Here is a 27,723-nt window from a genome sequence, read left to right on the forward strand (position 1 = left end):
TAAACAATATGATTCTGCTTTTATAAAACTCAGTGCAACAGTGGCGAGGGCAGCTGCGTATTTGTTGTTTGAATGTGAGCGTTACTTGTGTCCTGTCCTATGTGGATTGACTGAATCCTGTGCCCTGAAAACAGTCTCATCAGAGGCTCCATTGTTCCTCCGGCTAATGCTGCTGCAGCCAAATCCCAGTAGCCAACCAAGTCCATGCACATCAAGCGCTTTTAGTTGCAGATAAACATGTGAAGCAAATCATATGATAAACCATCAATGTCATGCGTTCATTGAACTTCAGTGCAGCCTAGGGCTGTGTGTATTATTCAACATGACTACAATCGTGTTTTTTAACTGGATACTATTTTCAATAAAAGAGGCCTAATCCTCTCTATGAATGATTAATGCTGTTTCATGGCAATAAAATTTATCTTCTCACAATAGACAACAAAACATGTTTGTCAAATTATCCCTTGTTTTATACAGTCTTATAAATTAAACCTCATTTCCATCTTATACGCTATAAATCAACATATAAGCCTTGTCACTTAGCATGTTAAGTACAAAATAATACAGAAGATAAATGTCCTACCCTTAATGGTGAATAATTAATTTATTTTGAACTCAGATTTACTTACAGAGTACTTTCAAAACAACCACAGCTGAAACAAAGCGTACATGAATAAAAATCTAATATTGAACATAAAACATAATAGGCCTACGGGTGATAGTCAGGCTTTCTGTGAGGGTATCGTCTTTGTGTTCAAGGAAACAGACCCAGATTTCACATCAAGAAAGTACATTTGTGCATAAAATGAAACAAAAATCACTATTTTCAGCATGCATACTGCTTAAAAAAAATAAAAATAAAAATAAGAAAGACTGTTATATCACACAAATGTTGCGACAACTACATGCATGTTGTTTTGTTTGTTAGCATAAAAAATCGGCCCTGGCATTTTGACTTAGGCCCGCGGGCCTGGCCCAACTCTTACTTAACATGTAGTTCTGTCACTAATGTTTTTTGATGATGTTCACTTTGCGATCTATATTTGAAATGGATTAACAGACTCGTCCCTCTAAATTGTGGGACAGTCTCTTGGGGTAAAATTTAGGTAAATAACAATTAAAAAGCACTGCATCGGCCCAAAAGAGACCGGCCCACCGGGCATCTGCCCTGTATGCCAGATGGCCAGTCCAGCCTTGCAGGCACACAACGTAAAACTGTCAAAACGAGTCAAACTGTTGAAATTTAATTAGATTTAGTGTTTTTTTTTATTTTTATTTTTTTATTTTTTTATTTTTTTTAGTAATGTATGTGGACAGAGGATATCAGAATCCAAAATCCATTCTAGTTTTATTGTATGTTTATTGTATGAAAATGAACATGTATGTTATAATACATGTTCATTTTCATAATTTATAGTGGATAATGAATTAATATAATAGTTATTTTTATAATAATTAACAAAACAAAACAAACAAACAAACAAAAAAAACTAATAAATAATCATTTTTGTGGAGGGACTTCCACGGGTACGCCCACCGGACGCGAGCACGTACGGCTGTACAGTTAAGACCGTGACGTCATGACGTGCTTGAGCCTGCCCGAAAATGTTCTCCCGTGTTGTCGGATCTCGAAGAAACGCAAGACTTTGCCATGAAATAATACATCCGCATCCATGAAGAACCGAAAAAACCTGGTGTTTGTAATCTGAAGACATTCACCACTCGACCGAGTCGTGAAACGGTCTCTTTTAGGAGAACCGAAGGGGAAGTTAGTGGGATCGTTTTTCACGGAGTGATGTCGAATCCTGGGACTCGGAGGAACGGGTCCAGCATCAAAATCCGACTGACAGGTAAAAGAAAAAAGAAAGAATCGCGACTGTAAGACACCACATGCTGCATGTTTAAATATGTTTAATCGGTGCACTGCGGTTTGTGGTTTTATGTCCGGGAAGCCGAATATGACAGCGCGAAGTAGCATTGAAGGTCTGCTATTTGCCTAAACATCCGGTTTTGGTGCGGTAGACAAGACACAAGTGCTAGCTTGTTAGCCGCAATGCAAGAAAGCAGTCCACTATGTAGAAATAATTCACTGTCCCGTGGAACTTGCACCCGAGCCGATTGCCTATTCTTAGCCGCTGGGGTCATTGGAAACACAGCCGCTTCAAAACCATTAATACGTGATGAATTATTAACACAAGCCAGTTGGCGTTAGCTCGCTCTAACACTGTAGTTAACGTTGACCGCTAATGCTCGCTAGCTACGCCCATCGGGGGGCTAAACCACCACCACCCCTATAGATAACATTTATACTTAACCCAATTTTGAATGCCAACGTTGAACACTTATTTCTAGAGTGGTCGAGTGTGTTGACTTTACCAGCCGATAGCATCTGACAGCTATTTTAATCATCTTAACTGATTGACATCCTACCGTAAGCTAGACTTATCCGTTGTGTCCCTTTTCTGTCTTTTGGCTGCACAATTCAAACCTTTAAGGTTGCTTTTTGGCGTCCAAGCACTCCCGTGTAGGACATAAAGGAGTCTTTCTGATCCAGGGACACAGCTGGAACAATGGCTTCTCACTGTAGCTGGTGTGACCCCACAGTGCTCCCAAGGGGCCTCTATTCAAATGGAAATGTCTCGCTGTGCCCAGGGCCAGACTTTTTGGTCACCTGATGCTAAACTGAGCGAAGAAGAATTGGCTTAATTGAAGGATTAATGCACATATGTTTCATTAGAAACAATCTCACGGTATACCACCAAGGCAACAGACAACGATGTAACAAATCAATATAGTAGAAGAAAGGGAAAAAAAAAAATCATGTTCTGCCTGTCACTGGACGTTTCTGACATAGATTGATAAATAAAGATACGTTTTTTTGTAGTTAAAAAAATAAAATAAATAAAAATTGAGGCAATTACTGTACCGGCATGTACATCATCTTTGTCGGTGCATATAAGATCTACTCAAGATCTAGACAGCACAAACCTTTTCAATAATATACATCATACTCACCATAGATGTTGATAATAAAATGTGTGCAGATTGCTACAGGTTTTGCTCTGATCAACCAAGATGGAATGTGAAATTAAAGATGCAGTCTCATTACTGCTATAGTTAATACTAAGTACATTGGCAATCTCTATTAAGCAGCTATATGCACATTGTCACTTGAGCAAACTTGGAAAGCATTATCAGACTTTTTGTTTATGCAGCTAGCTGTTAATTAGCATAACAATGGATACCACGATGCTTTGAATCTGAACTGCAGATTTTGTTTTTTTATGGCTCACATCTTTGCACAAAAGTTAAACTTTCAGTATTGTGATGATATCGTTGAATGCGTACAAAGCCTAAATATGGGATTTAGTCATCTTTGTTTTTTTTTGTTGACATCTTGCTTCAAACAAATGACATTGTAGACATTTAAAGTTCCTACAGGTGTTTTGTTCCGGTCCCTTGCTATTTATAGAACTTCACCATTTATCTGAGCTGCAAGGAAGTGCGTCATTCTAGGGCTGTCAACATTAATCTACAAGGAATCAATTATTAAATTAATTGACCACTATTTTAATAATCGCGTAACCGGTCGGAGCCATTTCTTAATTTGAAATTGTCGAAATTCTCTGACTTCAGCATATCAACAGTAATTGTTCATTGATTTCTGAAGTCCTAAATGAGAAAAAGCCTGATTTCTTCTGTGTTTAATCAAATAAAAGATTTGCAAACATCTGTTTTTACTTTGTAAAAATGACCAAACCGGTAACATAGTAATTCCACTTTTTTTTTTCACTATACGAATACAAAATACGAACTAAGCAGTAATCACCGGTTAATGGTTTATTTTTATTTTTTATTTTTTTTATTTTTTATTTTATTTTTTTAAGTCCTCTTTTAACATACTGTACGGTGTCCTTGAGTGCCAAGAAAGGCATCTCTAAATATAATGTGCTATTATTATTATTATTATTATTATTATTATTATTATTATTATTATTATTATTAATAGTAATAATAATAATAATAATAAGCAGTAAACGGGGGGAAAAAATGCACATTTTTATACATTTTAATGCAAAATAAAAATTAATCTGATTAGTCGATTAACAGATTGAAAAATCGATATTAAGCAATTCTAAAATATTCGGTAGCGACAGCACTACGTCATTCTGTGGGAGTTGGTTGCGCATACTGTATACTCGATTGATGGCCCCGGATATATTTGATTATTATGAAAGTACATAAAGGCTAAATTCTGATTGGGAGAAAAAAAAAATGTATGTGTATATATATATATGTGTGTGTGTGTGTGGGGGGGTATATATATATATATATATATATATATATATATATATATATATATATATATATATATATATATATATATATATATATATATATATATATATATATATATATAAATATATAAATATAAGCTGTAAAAGCCAAGAGATGCCACAAAAGGAAGAGACTGTTGAGAATAAATTAATAGAATTTCATGGAACAAAAGATTGGTATTTAGGTTGTAAATTTAGGGAATTGCTTAATGATCGTTTTTAGGCCATCAAGGCTTTGCTGGCCCTGATCAATCACCACTGTATCCAATACAAGAGCTAGAACAGGAAAACAATTCAAATCTATTTGGTTGAATGAGATTGACAATCTCTTTTGTTGTTTTGTATTATCAGCCAGATGAGGCCCAATGATTGGAAGCAGAGAAAGTGTGTTCGTTCGGTGTGTGTGCCTGTGTGTGACCCAGATGCTCATTAGTTGTGCTTGAATGCAAACAAAGGTTATTGCCCATGACTTTGCCCCACCCCTACAGGTATGAGGGGAATTCTAATTGGCTGAGGAATGTGCACGGAACCAATGGCTGCGTAATGCTCGTGGGCTGGCCAATGTGTTTTTGTTGAGTCTGTCAGGCAGAGGGGATGTTTGGCCTACATTAGCACAAGGCTTGTGCGCCTGTGGCACGGACACACACACAAAGGTCTTCCCCCTCTCACTTTGTTAACACATTAGTCTCTTGTGGATTCATTGCGCTGAGAAAAACAGCAACGCTACATATTCATATATGTCAAATGCAGTATTCCAATGTTAACAATTATCGACTCGTAAAATATTCCTCCTCATAGCTTCTGTCACATGGGATTGATGGTCAATGATTGTATGTGGTCCTTGTGCTGCTCTCATTTTGGCCCTCATTTTTGCATGTGTGTATGTGTGTTTTTTTTTAAGAGTTTACAGTAAGTGTGTTTAAGAATGTCAAATCAGTGGTGATAAGAGGAGTGACCTCCGCTGGCTGGTCTGCATCTTCAAAGCATCAGTCACTCTGAGTAAACATGCAAAGGAGGCCCAGTTTTTGTTATTACGATGCATGTGTTGATGATCCATCCATTTTTCTGTAGTGATTGTGCTTATTGGAGTCAAGAGTGTGCTCGACCCTACTACGGGCTACCCACATTACTGTATCAGAGCCATTGCACCAGAGTTGGTTTCAATAAAGGCAAACCTTCCTAGTGTAAACACAGCCTTATTAAGACATATTTTGTCAGATGAGTAAATGTGATACTGAGAAACTCCATTATGGAAAAAATAATAGGGATGCACGTAATACTATTTTCAACCGATACCGATAAACGAATGATTTAGAAAGTGCCGATGTCGATAACCATTAAGTAAGCCCTATAATTGTTTGGCAAATTAACTTCAATACAAATGTACTTTCGAGTCCTCCTCTGAGTCAAATGATTGCAAACTTCACCACACATCTACTCAGCAATCTTCCACTCAACACTGTGTTCCAACTATGTTTTGCATTTGCATTTTTAGGGTTGGAACACCTATGGAACTAGGGGTATGAAAACCAAATAAAAAGAGAGGAGAGGATTTTATTGACAGCTCTGCTTCAAAGACAACTCGTTTTGATTTTGCCAAAACAAAACGGCCATGTTTTAAAAATGCAACAAAAAACTGCGAAAGTAACATTTTGTGGAGACACAGTAAAGAAAGGCCACACTGGTGACTGCCATGTCGCCATGATGTCAATATGAGGTCACGCGCATCATAACATCACAAATATGCAATGCTACCGTAGGAGAGGGGAGTGGTTGAAGATTTGGGCACAACTTGAGCCACAAATACAACGGATGGACCAACGTGGCGTGTCTATTATTACCGGTGGATATCTTTATTATCTGGTTTACTGTATGGCAGGGGTGTCAAACTCATGTTAGCTCAGGGGCCGCATGGAGGAAAATATATTACCAAGTGGGCCGCATCGGTCAAATAACGGTATATAACTTAAAAACGGGTGCCGTAAATTATACGCAGATTTTTGCTATTTGTGGGCCAGCCCTAAATTACGGAGCTCAACTGTCATGATATTGTTCAAAAAATAAAAAATAAAATAATATATATATATATATATATATATATATATATATATATATATATATATAAATGCAAATGGAACGCGGCAACGCTGAGTTCTGGACGTGTTAAATCACATGCGTTGCATATATATTGTTCCCAGAATGCATTGTGTGGCGCAGTTGTTTTATTATAACATTATATTACATTCTATTATATTATTATTATATTATTATTATATTACATTATAAAGATGCTAATCCTTGTCATATCTATTTGTGTTACGAGTAATTGAATTTGTGTCGTATTTAACACGTTTGTTGGTCTATAATTAAAAATAATAATAATAATAATAATAATAATAATAATAGTAATTAAACAAACTGTAACTTTAAGTTGTGTGTAAAATAATGACATCCTGGACGATTCCCCTGTACAAGTTGCATTGCTCATCTGAGGACTGCTTGTGAAATTACAAATTTTATATATTTTGATTGTGGCCGGCTGATTAATTAATCCAACATTACTATTTTTTTTTTTTTTCAAGCTTTACAAAATCATCTCGCGGGCCGGATTAAACCCCTTTGCGGGCCTGATCCGGCCCGCGGGCCTTATGTTTGACATCCCTGCTGTATGGTATCAAATTGGTCTATAATTGCCGATAATTATCGGCAGATGTATTTATTATCTGTTTTATCTGACTTGAAATTGGTCGATAATTGCCGATAATTATCAGCCACCGATATCGTGCATCCCTAAAAAATAATCATGATTATTTTGGAAATAGTTGAAATCGCAATTTATTTTTGTGGTACAAAACAAGAAAATGTTTTAACGTAAAAAAAAATATTAAGATAAATAAAATCCTTGAAATACTATTATGCAAGTTCCTTTTGGATTAAACAAAATGTATTACATTCTTTATTTTAAATTTTAAAGGAAGGTGCAAATGTATACATTTAAAAAAAATAAAAAAATTGTACATTTTATTTATTTTTTTTACGATTATGCTGATTTTTGTAATTGTGAAGTGTAATAATTGAAATGGTAATTGAATTTCTGTTCATTGCACAGCCCTGTCCTGGTGAGTGATATGGGAGTCGGTGAATGAGAGTGTAGAGTTGACTGTTGAGAAGTTCAGGTTACTGGCAATACGTTAGCCAGTCTGCACATGAAATCAAATCAAATAATCTGAAGCTGAATCAAATAATAACAGACGTGAAGGAGTTTTTATGGTATACTCTTTAAAGAAAACCGAATGTGACCGAACAGCAATGGATATGCTTGGCTGTTCAGTGCCACCTACTGTATGTAGTGTTTTGCCAATACTGTAATATTTAGGCAAAAAAAAACAACTCAATTTTAGTTTGGTCAAAGGTTGTACAAAGTGTTGTTTTGTCTCGCGAAGAAGGAGGTTCATGGGCTTACTGCGCAAAACATTGTCTGATGGATGTTTGCTTGCTCCGGCAACACGTGCTGCTTGGGTTTTGTTGCCAAGTATTTGGATTGTGCACCAATTGGCTCACTTGGCACGCGACACACAAGATAAGAAACAAATATTGGTATACATAATCAAGGGTGAGGGAATCCAAATCACATTGCGAGTAAGGAAAGGGGAGACGACGTTTGGTAGGTAACCTAAGCACCTCTAATCCTCTCACGGCCATGCCTGAGCCGACAGCATGTGAACCAACATACACATGTATCCTAGTTTCAAAAGAGGACAAGCACATAAATGACGCTACTTCATTTCGTTTCAATCAGTTATTTCGTTCAGCTGTAAAAGGAAAAATAGACAATGCAATACTTATTTGTGTTTAGGTTGCTGCATGCGTGCATGAAAATCTCATTGATGTATTCGGATGTAAGCGCTTTCAAATACTGGAGTTGCTTGACTTTTTTTTTTTTTTTTCCTCTGGTCTTACAGGAAGTGATGACAATATCTCACACAAGGCTCCCTAAAATAGGAGAAAAGAAAAGTTCAGCAATATTGTCTCATTTATGGCTCAGTCTGTGGTAGGAGTGTGATTATATACTGTATTTCGATATTGTGATAATTTGTCTCACGATAGATTATCGATACGCCTACGCAAGTATCGCGATATTTGTAGTAAATATACAGCCACTATAACCGCTCCATTGTTCAGTACTTATTAAGCAATTACTTGGTGGGCCGCTAGGGGGAGCTCCTCATAAGAGTGGCGGGGAAATGTACAGAAGTCTTCAGGCGAAGAAGACTCATGAGCTTACTTTGACTTGTGTAAGTGTGTATTTATCTGTCCAGCAACTGACTCAGTTTTGCATTAGTTTCTATGGAAAATGTGTATCATATCTATTTTAAAACATAGTTTATGTTTCAACTTTTTGAAGCACACAATTTCTGAGGACTATTAATGTTGATTTAATTGGATTTAATATTGAAGTAATTTATTTACTTTTGCAATGTTGGACAAAAAAATTGTTATTTTTTTTAGTGTAATAGTGTTTAAGAAAGACACCAATTTGTTCACAGGAATTTGTCTCTGTTAAGAAGACAATTGTATTTGTTTAAAAAAAAAAAATACAAAAAAGTACTCACTGTGAAGAAGACACCAGTTTTAATATTGTGTTTCAGTGATGGTACAAAAAGAAACTATTTTCTCATTGAAAAAAAAACATCAGTTTTGCGTAATTTTTGAGTAATTTCATGGTAGATTATCGTGGATTTATTACCTGACCAATATATCGATAATCGCGGTATCATCATATCGTGAAATAATCATTATCGAGAGCTAGGGCTGGCACTAACGACTTTTTTTTTTTAAATCGACTTTCCTTCTCATATTTTTAATGACTAATCGACTTATTATTATTATTATTATTATTACATTTTGTATTATTTTTCTTTTTTAGTTTTGAGGCTGCAAATGTTCAACTTGTGTTGAATTGAGTTGCTAATCTGGATATAAATACCCATTGTTGCTTATATTTCCTGTAGGGCTGCACAATATATCGAAAAAATATCGATATCGCGATATTGGCCCTTGCAATATGCATATCGCAAAGGCACGCAATAAGTTTTATATGGAATTTTATGCTTTTTATATGAATTTGACCAGTCAGATGCTAACTAAAATGTGCATCGCCATTCAATAGTTGAAAATTATCAAGACATAATTACAATTAATTAACTAAGATTACATGAAGGTTGCTTATTTTGCCCCATGAAAAATGTTTTTCTTTCGTTAGGTAATAAAAATGTAATTTCTTTAGGTACATGTTAAATATCGCAATAATATAGATATCGCTATGTTCAGCAAGTATATCGCATGTTTTTCCAATATCGTGCAGCCCTAATTTCCTGTACAATAATAGTCTTCCATTTACAGTCTAACTGCACACACGCGCGCACGCACGAACACACAGATTGTGTTCGGCAACTTCCCTATTGTGTACTCAGGAAACTGCACAAGCCTTTGTATCTTAAAAAATGTACCTGTATATTTTCATATAAGTGATTTCAACTGTAAAAACTCTTGCATATCGGGTGCTGAAAAAGCATATTGTGGCTCTTAAATTCCTCGAGACAGCAGTCGCTCACTTTTGTCAGTATCACCCTTGTGATGTTTCTGTTTCTGGTTTCCCTAAGACCGGATGAAAAGGATTCTTCCCCTGCTGGCTCCCACCGGTTCTCGGGTTCTCTAAAAAAGATCAGGCCTGAATGCCAAAAAGGAAAAGCACCAGTGGGGAAGTGGAGAACCAGCTGAGTGGATGTATGTGTGCCTGTATGTGTGTGTCTTTGCCAGGCATGACCTTGGCAGAAAAAGGAATTTCCTGAAATGCTGAGAAAGGTTCCGTCACACACTTACTGCCACACCGAAGGTGGACAAAAGTCTGTAAAGAGAGAGGCTGAAAAATCTTTGTCATTCTCGTTTTCCTGGCAAGAGGCGGACGGAAGAGTAAAATGGGCGGGGTGGGGGGTAGTTTAGCAGTGACAGAAAGTATGTAAGTGGATTCAGGATAGATAAAGGAATGTGATTCTTTTTTGTCTCACGGTCGTGCTTGTCTGGTGCTGATGGCTCACTGTGGAATGTGTGAGTCAAGGAAAAAGGGAAGGATATCTTGTAGCCATTCCCCGCAAGTTATTCACAGGAAGTAGACGAGGACACAGCCGACATATCTCCGCCACCACAGTCACCACATCCTAAACCTGCGGCGGACTCACTTCCTTCACGGCCATATGGGCCAAACTAAACCAGTCGACAGGACGTTTTTAATTGGAACCAGGATAACATTGTGGGTGGTGGAACAAATCAATTACTAGCAGCCTGTCAATCAATAGGTGATGAGATTGCCGTGCTATCATCAGCAATTTTTTCTTCCCCATGACACAGTGAGTCCACTATTGGGCTGGACAGCAGCTAACCCGCAACTAAAATATCATTACATACTGTATACAATTTAAATGAAATAAATAATTTATCCCATGCTCGCTGTGGGTGGCCTCCGCATGTGTATCGTCTGCATTATTTATTTATTCATGTTTTCACACAGGTCCTTTTAATGCAGACAGTTTTTTCTGAATAGAAGCATGTATTGTGGCAACCTACACAATTTGAAATCGCTTGTGTTTGTGTGCATGTTCCATATTCATTATGTTCTCTCCTCTCTGACAGTATTATGCGCCAAGAACCTCGCAAAGAAAGACTTCTTTCGTAAGTTGCTCTTTTGTTTTGTTTTGCATTGTTCCATGCTGACGTCTGCAGACCAGGGATTGATCGAATGAGATTGTTTATGCACTGCCTCTATTGCTTCTATTACATAAAGAATCACCAAATGAAATGTTCAAACTGTACATATTACATAATATTACAGTGGGTTTGATTTTTTTTTAAAATCCACTTTGACTTAGAACATTTATTAGTTACAGTTCAGTTGTAATTAAAAGATAGTGTATAGAAACACTATCAATTTCAATAATATGCAAAAAAGATGTTCGAATCATATCAATGTATATTTCCTTTATATAATCGTAGGCCTACTATTCACTAATCTAAAGCTGTCGCTATTGAATCTTTTTAAAATTGACTATCCTACTGATTATTCCATCTCGTCCCCATACATTTGTATTTTGCTTTTTTTTAAATTTTATTATTTTTTTGTTGTTAATCCACTAACGTTGAACAGGAGTTGAATTGAATGGATATAATTACTCATTATCTTCTGTACATATGCATTATTTAGAACACCAACAAAATTAGCCTGTGCTAAATGGTTAGCAATCGCGATTAGCATTAACACACTAGCAATTATTATTCAAGGTAAAAATAAACACTAACTACAATTTAGTTCACACATATATCATTATATCTACATTGCACATGTAATAGTGTCTTAAAAAATCACTTACAGATGATCATGTTTCGACAATAGTCCATGAGTACAAGTGGAGCCATGCTGCCTCTTAACAATGAGCTCAGTAACTTCCTGTCTACTACGTGCGCCTTCAAAAAAGGTCCATGCAGAAACATGGACGGCAGCGCACACAGAGTTCTGGCGGCGATACAAGGCAGACATTTTCAGACAACTTATTTTTAAAGTCGACTTAGCTGACTGTGGATTTTTTTCTCCCCTCAGTCTTATGCTAATCATATTACATAGGTCGCGCCATGCCTGACAGGAGGCTGACATGTTTCTCCGCCATCTTTCTGCTACAGATACCCGAAGGAGACAAACTTGGCGAATGTAGTAATTGGTATTAGGCTTGCGAAGTGGTGGTCTCTCTGAGGCACGGTTGTGCATGTGCTTCAAAATGCAGAGTCGTTGAATTCCAAAAGTTCACCACTAGATGGCATTAAACTCTACACACTGTGTCTTTAAATTTTGTGTATAATAATACACTTGCATTAAATCTTTTAAAAGTGGTTGTTTTCTAGCATTTATTTTGGAGTTTAGCTTGTGAGTGTCATACAACCAAACTCAGAAAACAGGTGAGCCATGATTGTTCATTACCTGAACACTGAGCTACTGTGATGTCATTTTCAGCCGACAGCAAGTTGCAGAATGACCGCTCCCTGAGATGGATAAGAATTGTGCTGTTTAATTCTTATTCTACAAATACAACAATTGATCAGCATGCTGTGTTTAGACCGACAGGGCTGTATAGAACATATTATTGTAACGATTTTTTAAAGTGATTTATAATATAAACCTCAGTCTGCCTTGTTCTTGATGAAGATTAATGTTGGTCATAATGATGGTATGTGGTGAGCAACGTATGTTTGAGGTATAAAACAATTGCTAACCACTGAACTCGATGCTAACACTTGTGAACGGTGTGCCCATAGGTCTACCCGATCCTTTTGCCAAGGTCGTGGTGGACGGATCAGGTCAATGCCACTCGACCGACACAGTTAAGAGCACACTGGACCCCAAATGGAATCAGCACTATGACCTGTAAGTGTCCTTCGCCCACTCACAGAAACTCTTTGGAGGAGCTGGTCTTTGCTTACTATGTCCTGCTAGTTCTGCTTTGGAAACCACATGATCCTCTATCACTAGTTATCCGTGGCTGTTGGTTCTGCAGTTTTCAAATGTGTCACACTTCAAACTTCCTTCAACAGTGCACGCTATGCTGACGTTAGGTTGTTAATAATAGCTCATATTGTTTGGGGTTTTTTTAGTGTATGAATGTCAAAACAATTGCATTTTTTCTTTCCCCCTAGCTACATTGGAAAGGCAGACTCGATCACCATCAGTATATGGAACCACAAGAAGATCCATAAACGGCAAGGGGCAGGCTTCTTGGGGTGCATTAGACTTCTTTCAAATGCCATCAGCAGACTAAAAGACACAGGATGTAAGATCTCGTCTTTTTCATGATGCTGCTTGGACACAAACCTGCAGAATGTGGCATGTTGAAAAGGGGTTTTAAAAGAAAAAAAAGAAAAAAGCAATTTGTCTTTTTATGTCTCCCTGCAGACCAGCGGCTAGATCTTTGTAAACTGAACCCGTCTGACAGTGACGCAGTGCGGGGACAGATTGTAGGTGAGGCTGCACAGTGCACACAAACATGCTGATTCTCTCTTGGTGTCTCTGTGTGCACAGTCGGCCCAAAATATTCATAGTCTGACATTTACGTTAGGATTCTTTTCTCTTTTTTTTTTTTTTTTTCAGTGAGCCTGCAGACACGAGACCGCATAGGTAGTGGAGGCCCTGTGGTGGACTGTCGAGGCCTATTGGAAAATGATGGGTGAGTGTGCCACCAAATGTTGATGTTCCCAGCATCAAATAGTGATACTCAAGGATGAAAATATATTCTACCAGGATACACTGGCTGGAGCTTGATAATGATATGTCATTTTCCAAGTTCTCCACATGGTCCTCAAATACACTGAACTCCACTTTTGTCAATGTTGTATTGGAATGCATGACTCAAGATACATTTTGTCATTACATGTTGACTTTTTTTTTTTTTTAATTATCTGACCTACTGTATGGACATAGCACATTCTCTTTTGGGATGTTATTTCATTTTTATGACCATATTTTTATGGTCTCAACTTTCCAATGAGCCCTCATTGCGCTACAACATGAACTCGGCAACCTCTGAGATATTGCAATTTGAAGTTAGGTGTTCTGGGCATCTCCGATTTTCAGAATGAAGAGAAAATGGACTTGGAAAATGACACTAACATTTTTTATTTTTTTTTTATTTTTTTATTTTTTTGTATTTTTTATCACAGCCTTTCACTTGTTCTGAACAGCCAGTATGTTTGAGTAGCCAGACAATGACTAAATTTGACTCAGAAACTCAAAACATACTGAGGAGCAATTTAATCCAGGTTTTATTAAAACATAAATAAATAAATACAGTCTTCCCTCGCTATAACGCGGTTCACTTTTCGCGGGCTCGCTGTATCGCGGATTTTTTTTAAGTGCAATTTTGCATATTTTTTTGCAGTAATATACCCATTTTATAAAATTTATGACGTTTTGAACATTATCAATGTTTGAACAAGAGAGAAATGTGAGAACATGTAAATGCCTCAATGAGAAAAGTGTATAAATTGTGCGGTCGGGGATTTTAGAGCCTTAAAACATTTATAAGAATTGTAAAACATAAAGCTAACTACTTCGCGGATTTCATTTATTGCGGGTATTTTTTGGAACCTAACCCCAGCGGCAAAACGAGGGAACACTGTAATATATTTTTGAAAATGTCAATTGAAATGTCTCAATTTTTACCAACAAACAATTGGGAAAATGAAAATGACTTTGAGTTTTTGAAATTAACTCATTCACTGCCAGTCATTATAGAAAATGTTTACATTTCCAATACTCACGTGATATTACATTCAATAATTATATATAAACCGAATCGACCAAATAACAGAATAGACTCCCTACTTTTTGTCCCGTCCCGTTCTTTTATAATTGACAGCAGAAAAATGTAGGTTTGCCAAAATACAGCCATTTCTCCCATGGACTCTGAAACTGTGTTTATTTCCTATAAAATGGGGCAATGATGTCATCTACCGGTGGTTGGGCATCAGTAAAGTTGTTTCCAAGTTTGATATTTACAGTGGAGCATGCTCAGATTCGCCCCCATTTAGCACCGCTCTAAAAAATACAATTGACAAGTATACTTGTCAAAGGCAGTGAATTTAAAAAAATAATAAATAAAAATACATAATTTATTTTTTTTCACTTTGAAATTAGACATTTCCCCTAAATCAGTGTTTCTCAACCCTGGTCCTCGGGGCCCACTATCCAGCCTGTTTTCCATGTCTCCCTATTCCCAATACAGCTGATTCTCATGACAGCTAATCAGCAAGCTCTGGAGAAGCCTGCTAACGATCCTCACCTGCCTTGGAATCGGGAGACATGGAAAACAGGCTGGATAGTGGACCCCGAGGACCAGTGTTGGGAAACACTGCCCTAAATGGACAGCAGACTGTTTGAGTACTTTCAGTTACACACAAGCATGAGGCAGCGAACTATGTCCTGTTCTCGAAGAATTTCTGCACATTGTCTACCTCTCCTGGACTCCACCACGCTTTTGAGTTACAGCAGCTACAATGGTTTGCTAGTATGGGACTCGTTATGTCCATTGCAGCAGGGGTGCCGAACTCTCAGATGTTCTTGAACAAGTACTCTTGTTGTGGAGACCAGGAAGCAGCAGCAGTTCATTCGCTCGCTCAGTAAGAGGACTGTCAGTCAGGTTCTTCAAGAGACAAACGATCTGCTCAGTCGGAAAATTCCTTGAAGAAAACAGCCTTTACGCTCAGAATCAAACCTAGAAAGACAAATTCTTTCCGGAGTGAGTTTTAACAGAACAATTTATTTTCAAGGAATTTAAGTTTCTCCATTTTGTTTGTACTGCTTGAGTTTAATACTGAACTAAAGATGTAAAGATTCAGACCACAGACAACAGAGATGCTAGTTCTGAAAGATCAAGAACTATTACTGTAGACCTATTGCCAATAATGATGAAAAGTGTTAAACACTAAAAAATATATTTATTCATTCATTTATTTTAAATATCATCACTTCATCATTTTATATCACTGTCTCTGCTGTTTTGTATTCCTTAGATTACTCACAATAAATTTGGGATTATTTTCATGAAACCAGGTAAAATCTGGACTGACAACTGAAAATGTTAATGATTTTGTAGTCACTGGTGTAATGTTAATTCCAAGCATTGTCGTGCATTTCATTTTAAAACAAAATACTGCCGTTAAACTGACCGATGCATGAACTTGAATGTGTCACAGCATAAACGATTGTCCAGACATGAAGTAGCTTGTGTGTTTAGTGATGTCTTCGTTTTTGTAGTTGCTGAAGTCATTGGTATAGACCTTTTTGCAACATGTTTAAAAAAACAAAAAACACTTCACAGTGTTTATTTCTTGAAAATGAAACTTTCAGGCCCCATTTACACGAAAGCCCATTTCAACGTATCTGCACAAGTTTCTTACCGTTTGGGCAGTTCGTCCACACGGCGGCTCGGTTTCGGAGCTTGAAACCGATCACTTTTGTAACCGGGCCCCAGAGTGGAAAGATTTCAAAACATGCCCCGTATGTTCCAGTGTGGACACCATAGCAGGAAAGCCACTCCTCCGGTGATGACGTAATTCTCTCGTGACTGCAGTCTGTCAACAACAAAGTCGGATAGCCGTGTCTTCATCGTTTTGCGCAACCTCCTTAGCTTGTTTATGCTTTTACAGCAAAATGTTTTGCGTGATCTTGTTGTACTTGAGTCACCTGACATTGTCACTTCTCCTGAGTTCGTCTCACTGATCTGTATATATTACTGGATAGCTGGTAGACCATACACGCACGTGCAAGCCGTTGAAGTGACAGGGCAGCCATCTTACTCCTCCCATCTCGCGAGCAGATTACTGTTTAAATTCATCATTAAGCATATAAATTCATAAGTGTGTTTAAGGCAAGTTATAAAATGTCTGAAGTCTTCTTGTTTATGTTTAACAAATTTTAAAACATCATAAATGAGGCTCAAATGTTCTCTAATTTCGACACTGATAATGTATAGTATCGTATGCTGAGAAACCTTTCTTGGGAGGAATAATATGGCGGCCTTGCGCCTTCAAAAGTCTTGGCCTATCGGTTATTAAGATCATTGGTTCGTCTCCTTCGCTGATTCTTCTTCTACGCTTTCCGGTAACTCCCTGTTACAGCGCCACTCCAGGCTTGGCTTTTATTACAGCCGTTAACCGTCCGAGGTGTCTTCTTTTGGACGTGCGCATGTCTTGAAATGGTTCTGTCTGCTTCCGTGTGAACAGGGCCTCAATCAATCGCTGTATCTCAGTTTTCCTGTTTGTGTTCCGACTCATTTTGCAATGGCGAGTCACAAGTGTGTTTTATGTTTGTGACACTTTGTAGGCCTGTATTAGAGGGATGTTTCAGTGAAGAACCGCTGCCTTATTCCGACCCCACTGGTGCTGCTGGTGGTGGGAACTGCCGTCTGGACTCGCCGAGTCAAGAAAACCGTCTTCAGTCCCAGCGAATCCGAGGGCAGGATTCCCGAGGCCATGGCCACACACCTCAGAACAGACCTCACGGGCACCAGCCGCCTGACCTGCCCGAAGGATATGGTCAGTCCGACATGCTGGATCACGCTACAGCCAAATTATAGTCCTCTCACGTTTCTTTCTTTTCCTACAGAGCAGCGAACAACAGTGCAGGGCCAGGTGTACTTCCTTCACACACAGACGGGTGTCAGCACCTGGCATGACCCTCGGATACCGAGGTATTCGTTTGAAGATTTGAAATGTTTTTGGTTTCTACTATCTGGACTTATGTGTGCTTGCATGTCACTGGTGCAGGGACCTGGCCAGTGTAAGCTGTGAGGAGCTTGGTCCGTTGCCAGTGGGCTGGGAGGTCCGAAGCACAGTGTCGGGGCGCATTTACTTCGTGGACCACAACAACAGAACCACGCAGTTCACAGACCCACGTCTGCACACCATCATCAGGTACCAGCAGGCGTAAAATCCGTCGATAAATCCGCCTCATTGAAATGCCCCCAACACATGGGGAAAAATAAGTAGTTTCAACACTAATCTGGTGCTAATCTCACTGCTGCAATGCGGAACTCACACTGGATCTGAACATGACCTACTAAATGTGTGATTTTATGGAAATGTGGCTTAAAGTAGTTTATGTGTGGACGTGTAATCCACTACATACTGTATACCCTCGATCGGTGGTTTTCAACCCGTGAAATATTTTTTTCAGCCAAGTACCCCGAAACCAGCGCAAAGCATTTATGATTGGGAAAAAATATATACAACAGAATCCTGTGCCATCATTGTCTGATTTATTGTTAAACTTTGGAAATCTATTTGTATTTGTTTGTTTGTTTTTGTTTTTGTTTGTTTAATGAACATATAAACAAGTAGCAGATAAATATTTAAAAGAAAGAAGAAACTTATAGCAATCATTCGTGATGGTTTACATGTTCGAAGGGTGTAGGAAGAAGTTAAAAACTTATTTAATCCTACCCCTTATTCTTTGTATCTTTTGACTTATTTCATTATTAATACAGTAAATTAATACATTTCAATAAAAGAAAATGTGCAAACCTACTTGTATAAACAATTGCACTTTAACACACATGTACATTTGTCAGTTGCATATGTATATGAAATTCATAGGCATACTACACAATAATAATACATCTTCATACTCACATATACAATTTTGATAACACTCATAATGGTACACTGAAAAAAAATGTACTGAAATTTTACTAGGTCATGTCTGTTATAAATAATGAACTTTGCTTTTTTTAATTTTTTTATTTTATTTTTCAAACTTACGTAAATTGATTTCTTCTGTTCATATTGGATCAAAATTGTGTTGTTTTTTTCCCCTTTTTTTTCCCAGACTTTACAAGCTTTTTTTTTTTCTCCACTAAATCCTTTCTCACTTATTTATGTGGTCTCTTGAACTATTTGGAAATAAAAAGATAGAATAAATAAATAATTTAATTATAAATAAAGATTTGCGCACATACAGTTTATTATCAACATAAAGTGTCACCTTTTGGGATCATAGTAAAGCTCTGTTCTCAAAAAGAAACAATGAACTGAATTTAAATAAAGTTTTCAAGTGGTTGACAGGTCGCATGTGACTAGTTGGGTCAAACCATTCTCGTATGGGGGAAAATTCTGTTTTTAGGAGCCTGAAATTCAATAGCCTACTAAATATAAAATTCATTTTATGAACGTGTGCTTTTTTAAAGAAATATTTACATATGCTTTTTAAATATATTTTAAAATCTCATGTACCCCCTGGAGTGCCTTCTCATATCCCCAGGGGTACTCGTACCCCCATTTGAGAACCACTGCCCTATATCATTATTATTTTTTTGTAAATTTGAATTTTTACCTCGAAACGTGTCTTCCCACCTTCAGCCAGCAATCCCAAGTGAAGGAATCCTCACAAGCCCCTCAAATGGACGTGGGGGTTGACGAGGGCGGAGTTGGGGGAATGGGTGGAGGCGACGGGGACGTGGCGGCCCGCTATGAGCGAGATCTGGTCCACAAACTGAAGCTGCTGCGCCACGAGCTCTCCCTGCAGCAGCCACAAGCAGGACACTGTCGCATTGAGGTGTCTCGTGAAGAGATATTTGAGGTGGGCACAACTGTACTTCATGTGTCAGCTTTCCATCCAAATGGTTTGAAATTGTTAAAAGAATTTGTGAAAATGCGCAAAAAGAAGAAGCGACTTATGGCCGTTTCCATCTGTCCTTCTTTCGCAAATATGCGCCGCGAGTTGACACTGTAGTGCGGGTGCATAATTCACCCATGGAACGTTGGGACGATGGGGAGTTCCTGGTGGGAGTGTTGGTTTTGGCGGACTGAACAGAAGTAGTTTGTCTTGTAAGTGAAGTGTGTCGTTACAATGAGAGCTAGTGTCAACAAAACAAACTAAAATTTTTCTTTAATTATAAAAAGAAGCATGTTTCTTCGTCTCCCCAAACATATCTTACTTTATCAACCGCCATTTTTTGTGACTACAAACGTACGTGACGGTCTTGTAGTCACTTATTCGCAGTTTCCACAGCCAAAATGCACATTTTCCTTTTTTTGATATGCGTCAAAATCCACCCCCTCCAAACGTAAAAACTTTTTTTGTAATTTCGTGCCTTTTTTTTTGTTTGTTTTGAAATTTCTGCCGTTTCCATTCAGTTTCTTTTTCACAGTTCTTGAAAATTCCAATAAAAATAGGTGGATGGAAACCCAACTATTGTCGCAACACATGAGTGGCATTCAATATTGTGAATGCAGATAGGTAAGAGATATGTACTGACTTTTTTTTGTAGCCTACGAAAGCTAAATTACACAGTGTGTCTTCTTATGTTTTTTACTTAAATGGATTTCTTCTTTTCATATTGGCAGGATCAAAAATGTGATTTTTCTTTTTCTTTTTTTAATTTATTATTTATTCATTTATTTATTTATTTTTTTAGATTTTAGAAGCTTTTTTCCTCCACTAAATCCTTTCTAACATAAACAGCAGTTGCATACTTAAATTTAAGTTGTCACTATTTTTTTTCTTTCTGAAAAACCTATATAATAGTGATGTGAAGAAGTTAATAATTAAGTTTGTGCACGTTTTAGGAGTCATATCGTCAGATAATGAAGATGAGACCCAAAGACCTGAAAAAGCGTCTCATGGTTAAATTCAGAGGAGAGGAGGGATTGGACTATGGTGGTGTTGCCAGGTGATTCTCGATTTATACCAGTTTTGGAAGTGAGGTACTTGAGGTTACAGTTACATGCTCAGTTATTGTTGACAGAAGCATACGCAGTAAAAAAAATTACACATCAGAATTTTTTTTTTTTGTAATTTTATTATTAACTAATATTAATATTCATTAGTTAATATTATTAATACTTATTTTATATATTATTTAATAATAATATTATTATTAATAATATAATTGTGCCTGAATCTGAATGTTTTAGTGTTTTCTGTTAATTGTTGTATGAACGAGTTTGACCTCTAACATTGTGGTTGTCCTCTGTAGGGAGTGGCTGTACCTGCTGTGCCATGAAATGTTGAATCCCTATTACGGGCTCTTCCAGTACTCCACAGACAATATCTACACATTACAGATCAACCCTGACTCCGCCATTAACCCAGTGGGTGCTCAGAGACACAACACTCCGCAATTGACCTTAAAATTTATATATGTGTGTTTGCCCATATTTCAGGATCATCTATCATATTTCCACTTTGTGGGCCGTGTAATGGGGCTGGCAGTTTTTCATGGTCACTACATCAACGGGAGCTTCACGTTGCCCTTCTACAAACAGCTGTTGGGCAAACCCATTCAGCTCAATGACCTGGAGACCACCGACCCAGAGTTGCACAAGAGTCTCGTCTGGATATTGTTAGTGCACCTGCACGCAAGTCGATAGCTTTTTATTCTGGGCTTCATTTTTCCACATTTGCCACAGACGTGCCGTTTTCTGCAGGACAAAATAACAACCCAAAGTCGCAGAATGACCTGACAACATTAACATGCCTTTTTTTTTTTGTTTTTTGTTTTTTGTTTTTTTAATGCAATCCATAAACTAGCCATGGCCCTTAGCCGCCAATGTATAATTAAAGATCTGGATCTGCAACAACAAACCACTGCAGCAACAAAATCATTAATAATGGATGTAGTAAAAGGGAAGGAAAAGTAAATGCTAGTACATTACTACTCCAATGACACTCATTGTCGTTATTATCTTGTGTTTGCAGAGAGAACGATATCACTTCAGTCCTGGACCACACCTTCTGTGTGGAGCATAACGCCTTTGGCAAGTTCCTACAACATGAACTCAAGCCTAACGGCCGTAACATCCCGGTCACTGAGGAGAACAAGAAGGAATATGTGAGGTAGTGACACTGGGAAACATGACTTGACACATGCTGGACTGCCTGCTGTCCCAGGCGTGTGTATTAAACATATATGGTTATTGTTCTCCCTAGGCTTTATGTGAACTGGAGGTTTATGCGAGGAATTGAAGCCCAGTTTCTGGCTCTCCAGAAGGGATTTAGCGAGCTTATCCCCCAACATCTCCTAAAAACTTTTGACCATAAAGAACTTGAGGTGCGTTCTTTTTTTTTTTTCTTTTTTTTTTTTTTTTTTTACTCCTAACTAACTAACTGGCTGCCTCTCTTAATTTGTTATGTTTATGATGCCCCTTCCCTCCTCTGCTGCTCGTAATTCAGCTGATCATCGGCGGATTGGGGAAAATCGACATGGCTGACTGGAAGACGAACACGCGCTTGAAGCACTGTACAAGTGAGAGCAATGTGGTGCGGTGGTTCTGGCAGGCGGTGGAGGCCTTCAGTGAGGAGAGGAGAGGTCGCTTGCTGCAGTTCGTCACAGGCTCCACCCGAGTCCCGTTACAGGGGTTCAAAGCACTGCAGGGTGGGTCATGCACTGGTTCACTAGGCCACATATGCACACATTAGGGATCAGATGTTTTTGGACCCGAGTCCGAGTCACCTCATTTTAAGATCGGACGATTCTGAGTCCCGATCCAATACCTCAGCATTTTATTTAGAATTTTTTGTTTTTTAACAAAACTACCACAACACCTTTTATATGGTGAGTGGAGCAATGGAGCATTTAAACCCCCCCCCATTTTTTGGCACATCTATTCGTTACTCAAAGGGCTATTATTAACTAGTATATTCATTTTTCACAAAAGCTTTATTTTTGACAACCTACTGTAACTGTTTTAACCCCTTCACACCCATAGATGGCTGCAGTAGACATGAAATGTTCAACATAATTTGGATGATGTCAACGCTTCTGGTTCATGATTGGAACTTACTAAACAATCACAATCGTAATTTAATTGGTCTGGCATCCACTATAACAAGATAACCCTCCCCAAAAAAATCCATGGTGTTCTTAAGTGAGAGTAAGAGAAGAAGAAAGAGAGTAATAATCAGCAAAAGAAAAAAATGCCCAGCAGAAAAAATGCAGGTCTGACAACAAACAAGAGGCTGCATTTGAAGGGCAAGCAAGTAAAATGTATTTACTCTTACCTTATCCTGACACCAAGCTAGATTGCACAATCAGATCGGGACATCCCTAGCACACATCCTTTTCATATTTTTGCTCTCATATATTGATGTACATCTTTCATTAGGAATTTAAAGTATTAATTGAAAGTAGGAGCTCTTCTTGCGGAATTATGTAAAGGAGCGGCCTCCTGAAGTTAATTGCCTTCTGCTCTCTGGAACAATTTGCCCAAAAATATTTTTACAATAGCCTTTTTACATGACCATGGTCCATTTATGAAGGGAACATATTTTAATTATAATTATTAGATTAATACCTTAGCTGTTCAGAGTGGGTACTCCTGCAAGCCTCTGGCCAATAGTTTTCAAACTAAATTTGTTTTGTTTGAATTTCCTGCCCTCTGTCTGCGGATGTGACGTCATATGCGCATTGTGTACCTTAAAGGAACACAAGACCTACGTATGAAAAACTAACCAGCTATTCTGTGAAATGGTTAATTTCAACTCTTCCCTGAAAAATGTGTCAATTTATGTTGAGCAATTTACTGCGGCACGGTGGAGGGTGGTTAGCACGTCCGCATCCCAGTTCTGAGGACTCGGGTTCGAGTCCAGGCTCCGGCCTTCCTGGGTGGAGTTTGCATGTTCTCCCCGTGCCCATGTGGGTCTTTTCCGGGTACTCCAATCTCCTTCCACTTCCCAAAGACATGCATGGCAGGATAATTGGGTGCTCCGAATTGTCCCTAGGTGTGCTTGTGAGTGTAGATGGTTGTTTGTCTCTGACTGTCTGACTGTCTCTGTCTTCCTCTCAAGTGGAGGAGTTTAAGTATCTTGGGGTCTTGTTCACGAGTGAGGGTAGGATGGAGCGGGAGATCGTCAAGCAGATTGGTGCAGCGTCTGCAGTGATGCGGACTCTGTATCGGTCCGTTGTGGTGAAGAAAGAGCTGAGCCAAAGGGCAAAGCTCTCGATTTACCGCTCGATCTACGTTCCGACCCTCACCTATGGTCACAAGCTGTGGGTCGTGACTGAAAGAACAATATCCCGGATACAAGCGGCCGAAATGAGTTTCCTCCGCAGGGTGTCCGAGCTCTCCCTTAGAGATAGGGTGAGAAGCTCGGTCATCCGGGAGGGACTCAGAGTAGAGCCGCTGCTCCTCTGCATTGTGAGGAGCCAGCTGAGGTGGCTCGGGCATCTGGTTCGGATGCCTCCTGGACGCCTCCCTGGAGAGGTGTTCCGGGCATGTCCCACCGGCGGGAGGCCCCGGGGACGCTGGAGAGACTATGTCTCTCAGCTGGCCTGGGAACGCCTTGGGATCCCGTCGGAGGAGCTGGTTGAAGTGGCTGGGGAGAGTGAGGTGTGGATTTCCCTCCTAAAGCTGCTGCCCCCGCGACCCGACCTCGGATAAGTGGAAGAAGATGGATGGATGGATGGATGGATGGTATTCCTCTGATTTGTAATTTCTAGTTCCTGGTCGTAAATTGGCTGCAAATTTAATGCCTTGTATCCATATCAGTAATCACCCATCCCTACTTAACCCATTCAGGCCGGTAGCGCGTGACCCCATCTTCTCCCCTTAAAGCCGGGAGAGCGGATATGTCATTTTGTTTTGTTTTAACCAATTTGCGGTCTCTTAACTGATTAAATGCATCAGAATATGCACGAGAGGGTGACGTGGGCCTCAGAGCATGTCCTAGAATTTTATTCGAGTATTTATGGTTGACGCAGATTCGCGGGAGTTATTAAATAAATGACGCGATTGACGACGGCGCGTGAGGACTTTGAATCAGTGAATCCAGTCGACAGTGGCATATTATGAAGAAAAATATTTAATTGACAGTGGCATTTTATTAGGACTCTGGTTCGAGTCCAGGCTCCGGCCTTCCTGGGTGGAGTTTGCATGTTCTCCCTGTGCCTGTTCTACTGGTACTCGGGTCTCTTCCCACATTCCAAAGACATGCTTGGCAGGTTAATTGGACGCTCCGAATTGTCCCTAGGTGTGCGTGTGAGAGTGGATGGTTGTTTGTCTCTGTGTGCCGTGCGATTGACTGGCGACCAGTCCAGGGTGTACCCTGCCTACTGCCCATAGCCAGCTGGGATAGGCTCCATCACCCCCCGCGACCCTTGTGAGTAAGCGGTTCAGAATATGGGTAGGGTGGGGGGTGGCATATTATTAAGAAATATGTTTGTAGACAACGAAGATGTTGAAATTTTTGACTGCTTTGTAACGTACGGAATAGATGACGAATAATTACTACTCAATCCCCCGAGGTTATTACATCTATGGTCCAATGTTGAAGGTCGTTATATACCCACAGATGCTACATTTTTTTGTTGATCTTAAAAATATATACGTATTGAAGGTTTATAATAATAAACTTGTGTGACAACTGACAACCACAGTAAGCTCTGAAATGTTTTTGGAATGATGTTTCTATCTGCTTCAGGGGAGCTATCAATTATTTTTAATATTGTTGAATTTCCAGGAAAACAACAGGATTTCGGGGGTGACTCCAACGTCACCCATCGGTTTTAGAAACATGTTTTGTCAGGCGCTTTAGGCCTTAATGGGTTCAAAGACAATCTGTCGTGCTTTCCACACATTTTATTCAGGTTTGCACTTTATACAAGAATATACAAGGCACTGGTGCACACTTATTTCCTGATAAATGTTTTTGTCAACCTTTTATTAATCAGAAGTACTTAAAGGTGTATTCAAGGATCTTCTCAAAAAGTAGAAGCCAAACGTCCGTTTGTCACTTTTTAAAAAATGCGCATGGCAGACATCCTATCAGCTCTCCTGCTCGTCCGCGGGGGTGGGGCCAGGGGCGGGTACGCATGCTCAGCTAAGAACGAGCACGCACGAGGTCGTTAGGCAGATTGATTGACGGGATTGAGAACCAATTGTTAAGATGATCCTCCCCGAAGACGGAGAGACAAAAGATCCTTGAATACACCTTTAATTTTACATTACAAAAATACCACTGCATACCACCAAACAAAATTTCACAAAAAGTATCATGAAATAATGATCCCATCTCAAGTTACTCAGTGTGAAATGTGGGCCTGTTTAGCTCAACACAAAGCTATTATTCTCTATTATCAATAGCAACAGATGAATGAGAACTATGCAGAATAAATGTGCTTTCTGCCATCTAGTGGATGTGCCTTTAATTGTTCTGTCTGTCATGTCACTTGCACAATTTGTCATAAATACATTCGAAACTTAGTACAACACACCTGATGATTTAAGTAATTAGACTATTGGACTGTGTAGGAGAATAGAGCAGTGATAACTAGAATGTATGTGTGTAAGGCTCTACAGGTTCTGCAGGACCAAGACTCTTTACTATCCATTTGATAGACGCCAACACTGACAACCTGCCCAAGGCGCACACGTGGTAAAGACACAACAAATGGACCCACTTTATTTACAAAAGTGTCCCCGCTTGGTTTTGTTAATCGTCCGTTTCTGTGTCTAGTTTTAACAGGATCGACATCCCCCCCTACGAGTCTTATGAGAAACTTTATGAGAAACTGCTGACTGCTGTGGAGGAGACCTGCGGCTTCGCTGTGGAGTGAAAGGCCCTTCCACCAAACCAACACACAGTCACACTTGTGCTTGCACTTGCGTTCAACTCTGACTTTTATTTTTCAACGTACACATGCACAGAGTACGGCGAGAACGGACCTGGCCCGACGCCGCCCGAACCGTTGACAGTTAAAGGCGGAAGCACATCAAGGAAGGGGGGTGTATTTTAAAATCTTTTCAAATATTTTGAAGAAGCATTTTTATCTTTTTTGGTGTTAACGAGCTATGATGTCAACTCCTTGGAATGTCTACGGCCACAGCGAATTGTCACCAGTCATGAGACCGTCATCAGACACGCTGCCATGATGTCTGGATGGAGAACAAAGCTGAGGCTGACTGTGACGTATGCGTGGCATCCTGATCGACTGACTTGTTTTCATGCATTGACTTTTTGACCACTGTGGCGTTATCCGAATGTGTGCATGTGAGACGGCGTGGGTGGGTGTGGCATGGCACCTGGCTACGTTGCAAAACGATCAAATGAGCCTGCTCCTCTGTTTGGTTGCTTTGTTGTCTGTTTGTTCCGTTTGTTCGTACCTGCGACCACTCTAATCCACTCTGTTTTATTATTTATTACTAAGTGATTACTGACCAAGCTGCTATATGCTCTGCAGAGAGCTCACACTAATCCTTTCATCCCCTCCCAATGAGTTAATGGGTCAATTCACTTCCGTTTCATGTAATCCACCAAGTGGTTTTTGATTACTTTCTTTACTTTTAAACATGCATAATGATGCAAATATTATTGTGAGTGTATGTAAACTATGAATGCATTGGTATGTTTATTAAGGTGAAAGGGATTAACCTTCCAAGCCCAGATTTTAAAATTTCACTTGACTGAGAGGTCAGGGGGGTGCAACGTGATTCATTTTTAAATCCAAATAAGGAGTCGGCTTCAGGAAAGTTTTATGTGACCTCATAAAAGCTCAAGCCTTTCACTCATGTTTTAATATCAATGTCACAATTGTTCCCCTTTGGCGGCCCTGATGTTTCCTGCTCCATCTATTTTTCCTCCAGCCCTTTGTCGAGAACTCATTAAACTCAAGGCAGCCGTGAATGAACAAGCACTCGTAAGTTACCAGTCCTCTACAGATGTGAATGAATAAAAAAAAAAAGAAAAAAAAAAGCTAACTCTTAAATGAGAAATGTGGAAAATATTGGGCTTTAACTGTAGATTGAAGACTGTTAAGCAGAATAGTTTCAATCTGCATTTTTTTAGGTTCTG

The 27,723-nt window shown here is 39.0% G+C and overlaps 1 protein-coding gene across 2 annotated transcripts; it reads left to right on the forward strand.

Moving 5' to 3' along the window:
- Positions 1–1,551: 1,551 nt before the first annotated feature.
- Positions 1,552–27,624, forward strand: smurf1 (SMAD specific E3 ubiquitin protein ligase 1). 2 transcript variants are annotated; one of them, XM_077540227.1, is made up of 18 exons: positions 1,552–1,850; positions 11,028–11,066; positions 12,699–12,807; positions 13,077–13,210; positions 13,333–13,398; positions 13,528–13,603; positions 17,260–17,471; positions 17,542–17,626; positions 17,703–17,849; positions 19,293–19,512; positions 20,502–20,605; positions 20,912–21,026; positions 21,099–21,277; positions 21,634–21,771; positions 21,865–21,985; positions 22,108–22,309; positions 26,223–26,307; positions 26,389–27,624. In XM_077540227.1, exons 1-18 carry the CDS (start codon positions 1,796–1,798, stop codon positions 26,486–26,488), a joined length of 2,187 nt encoding a protein of 728 aa, XP_077396353.1. In that variant the 5' UTR covers positions 1,552–1,795; the 3' UTR covers positions 26,489–27,624. The 2 variants fall into 2 exon arrangements, with proteins under 2 accessions (XP_077396353.1, XP_077396361.1); XM_077540235.1 differs by having other exon boundaries at positions 26,232–26,307.
- The last annotated feature ends 99 nt before the right edge of the window (positions 27,625–27,723 follow it).

The sequence above is a fragment of the Festucalex cinctus genome, chromosome 1, assembly GCF_051991245.1.
Source record: "Festucalex cinctus isolate MCC-2025b chromosome 1, RoL_Fcin_1.0, whole genome shotgun sequence".
Classification (NCBI taxonomy): domain Eukaryota; kingdom Metazoa; phylum Chordata; class Actinopteri; order Syngnathiformes; family Syngnathidae; genus Festucalex; species Festucalex cinctus.

What these genes read in the sequence shown, in the direction of transcription:
- smurf1 (XM_077540227.1), top strand. Translation starts at nt 1,796, where the DNA reads ATGTCGAATCCTGGGACTCGGAGGAACGGGTCCAGCATCAAAATCCGA. An exon ending in CAGACTAAAAGACACAGGAT is followed by an intron (nt 13,211 to 13,332) that starts GTAAGATCTCGT and finishes GTCTCCCTGCAG; the next exon opens with ACCAGCGGCTAGATCTTTGT. An exon ending in AGTGCGGGGACAGATTGTAG is followed by an intron (nt 13,399 to 13,527) that starts GTGAGGCTGCAC and finishes TTTTTTTTTCAG; the next exon opens with TGAGCCTGCAGACACGAGAC.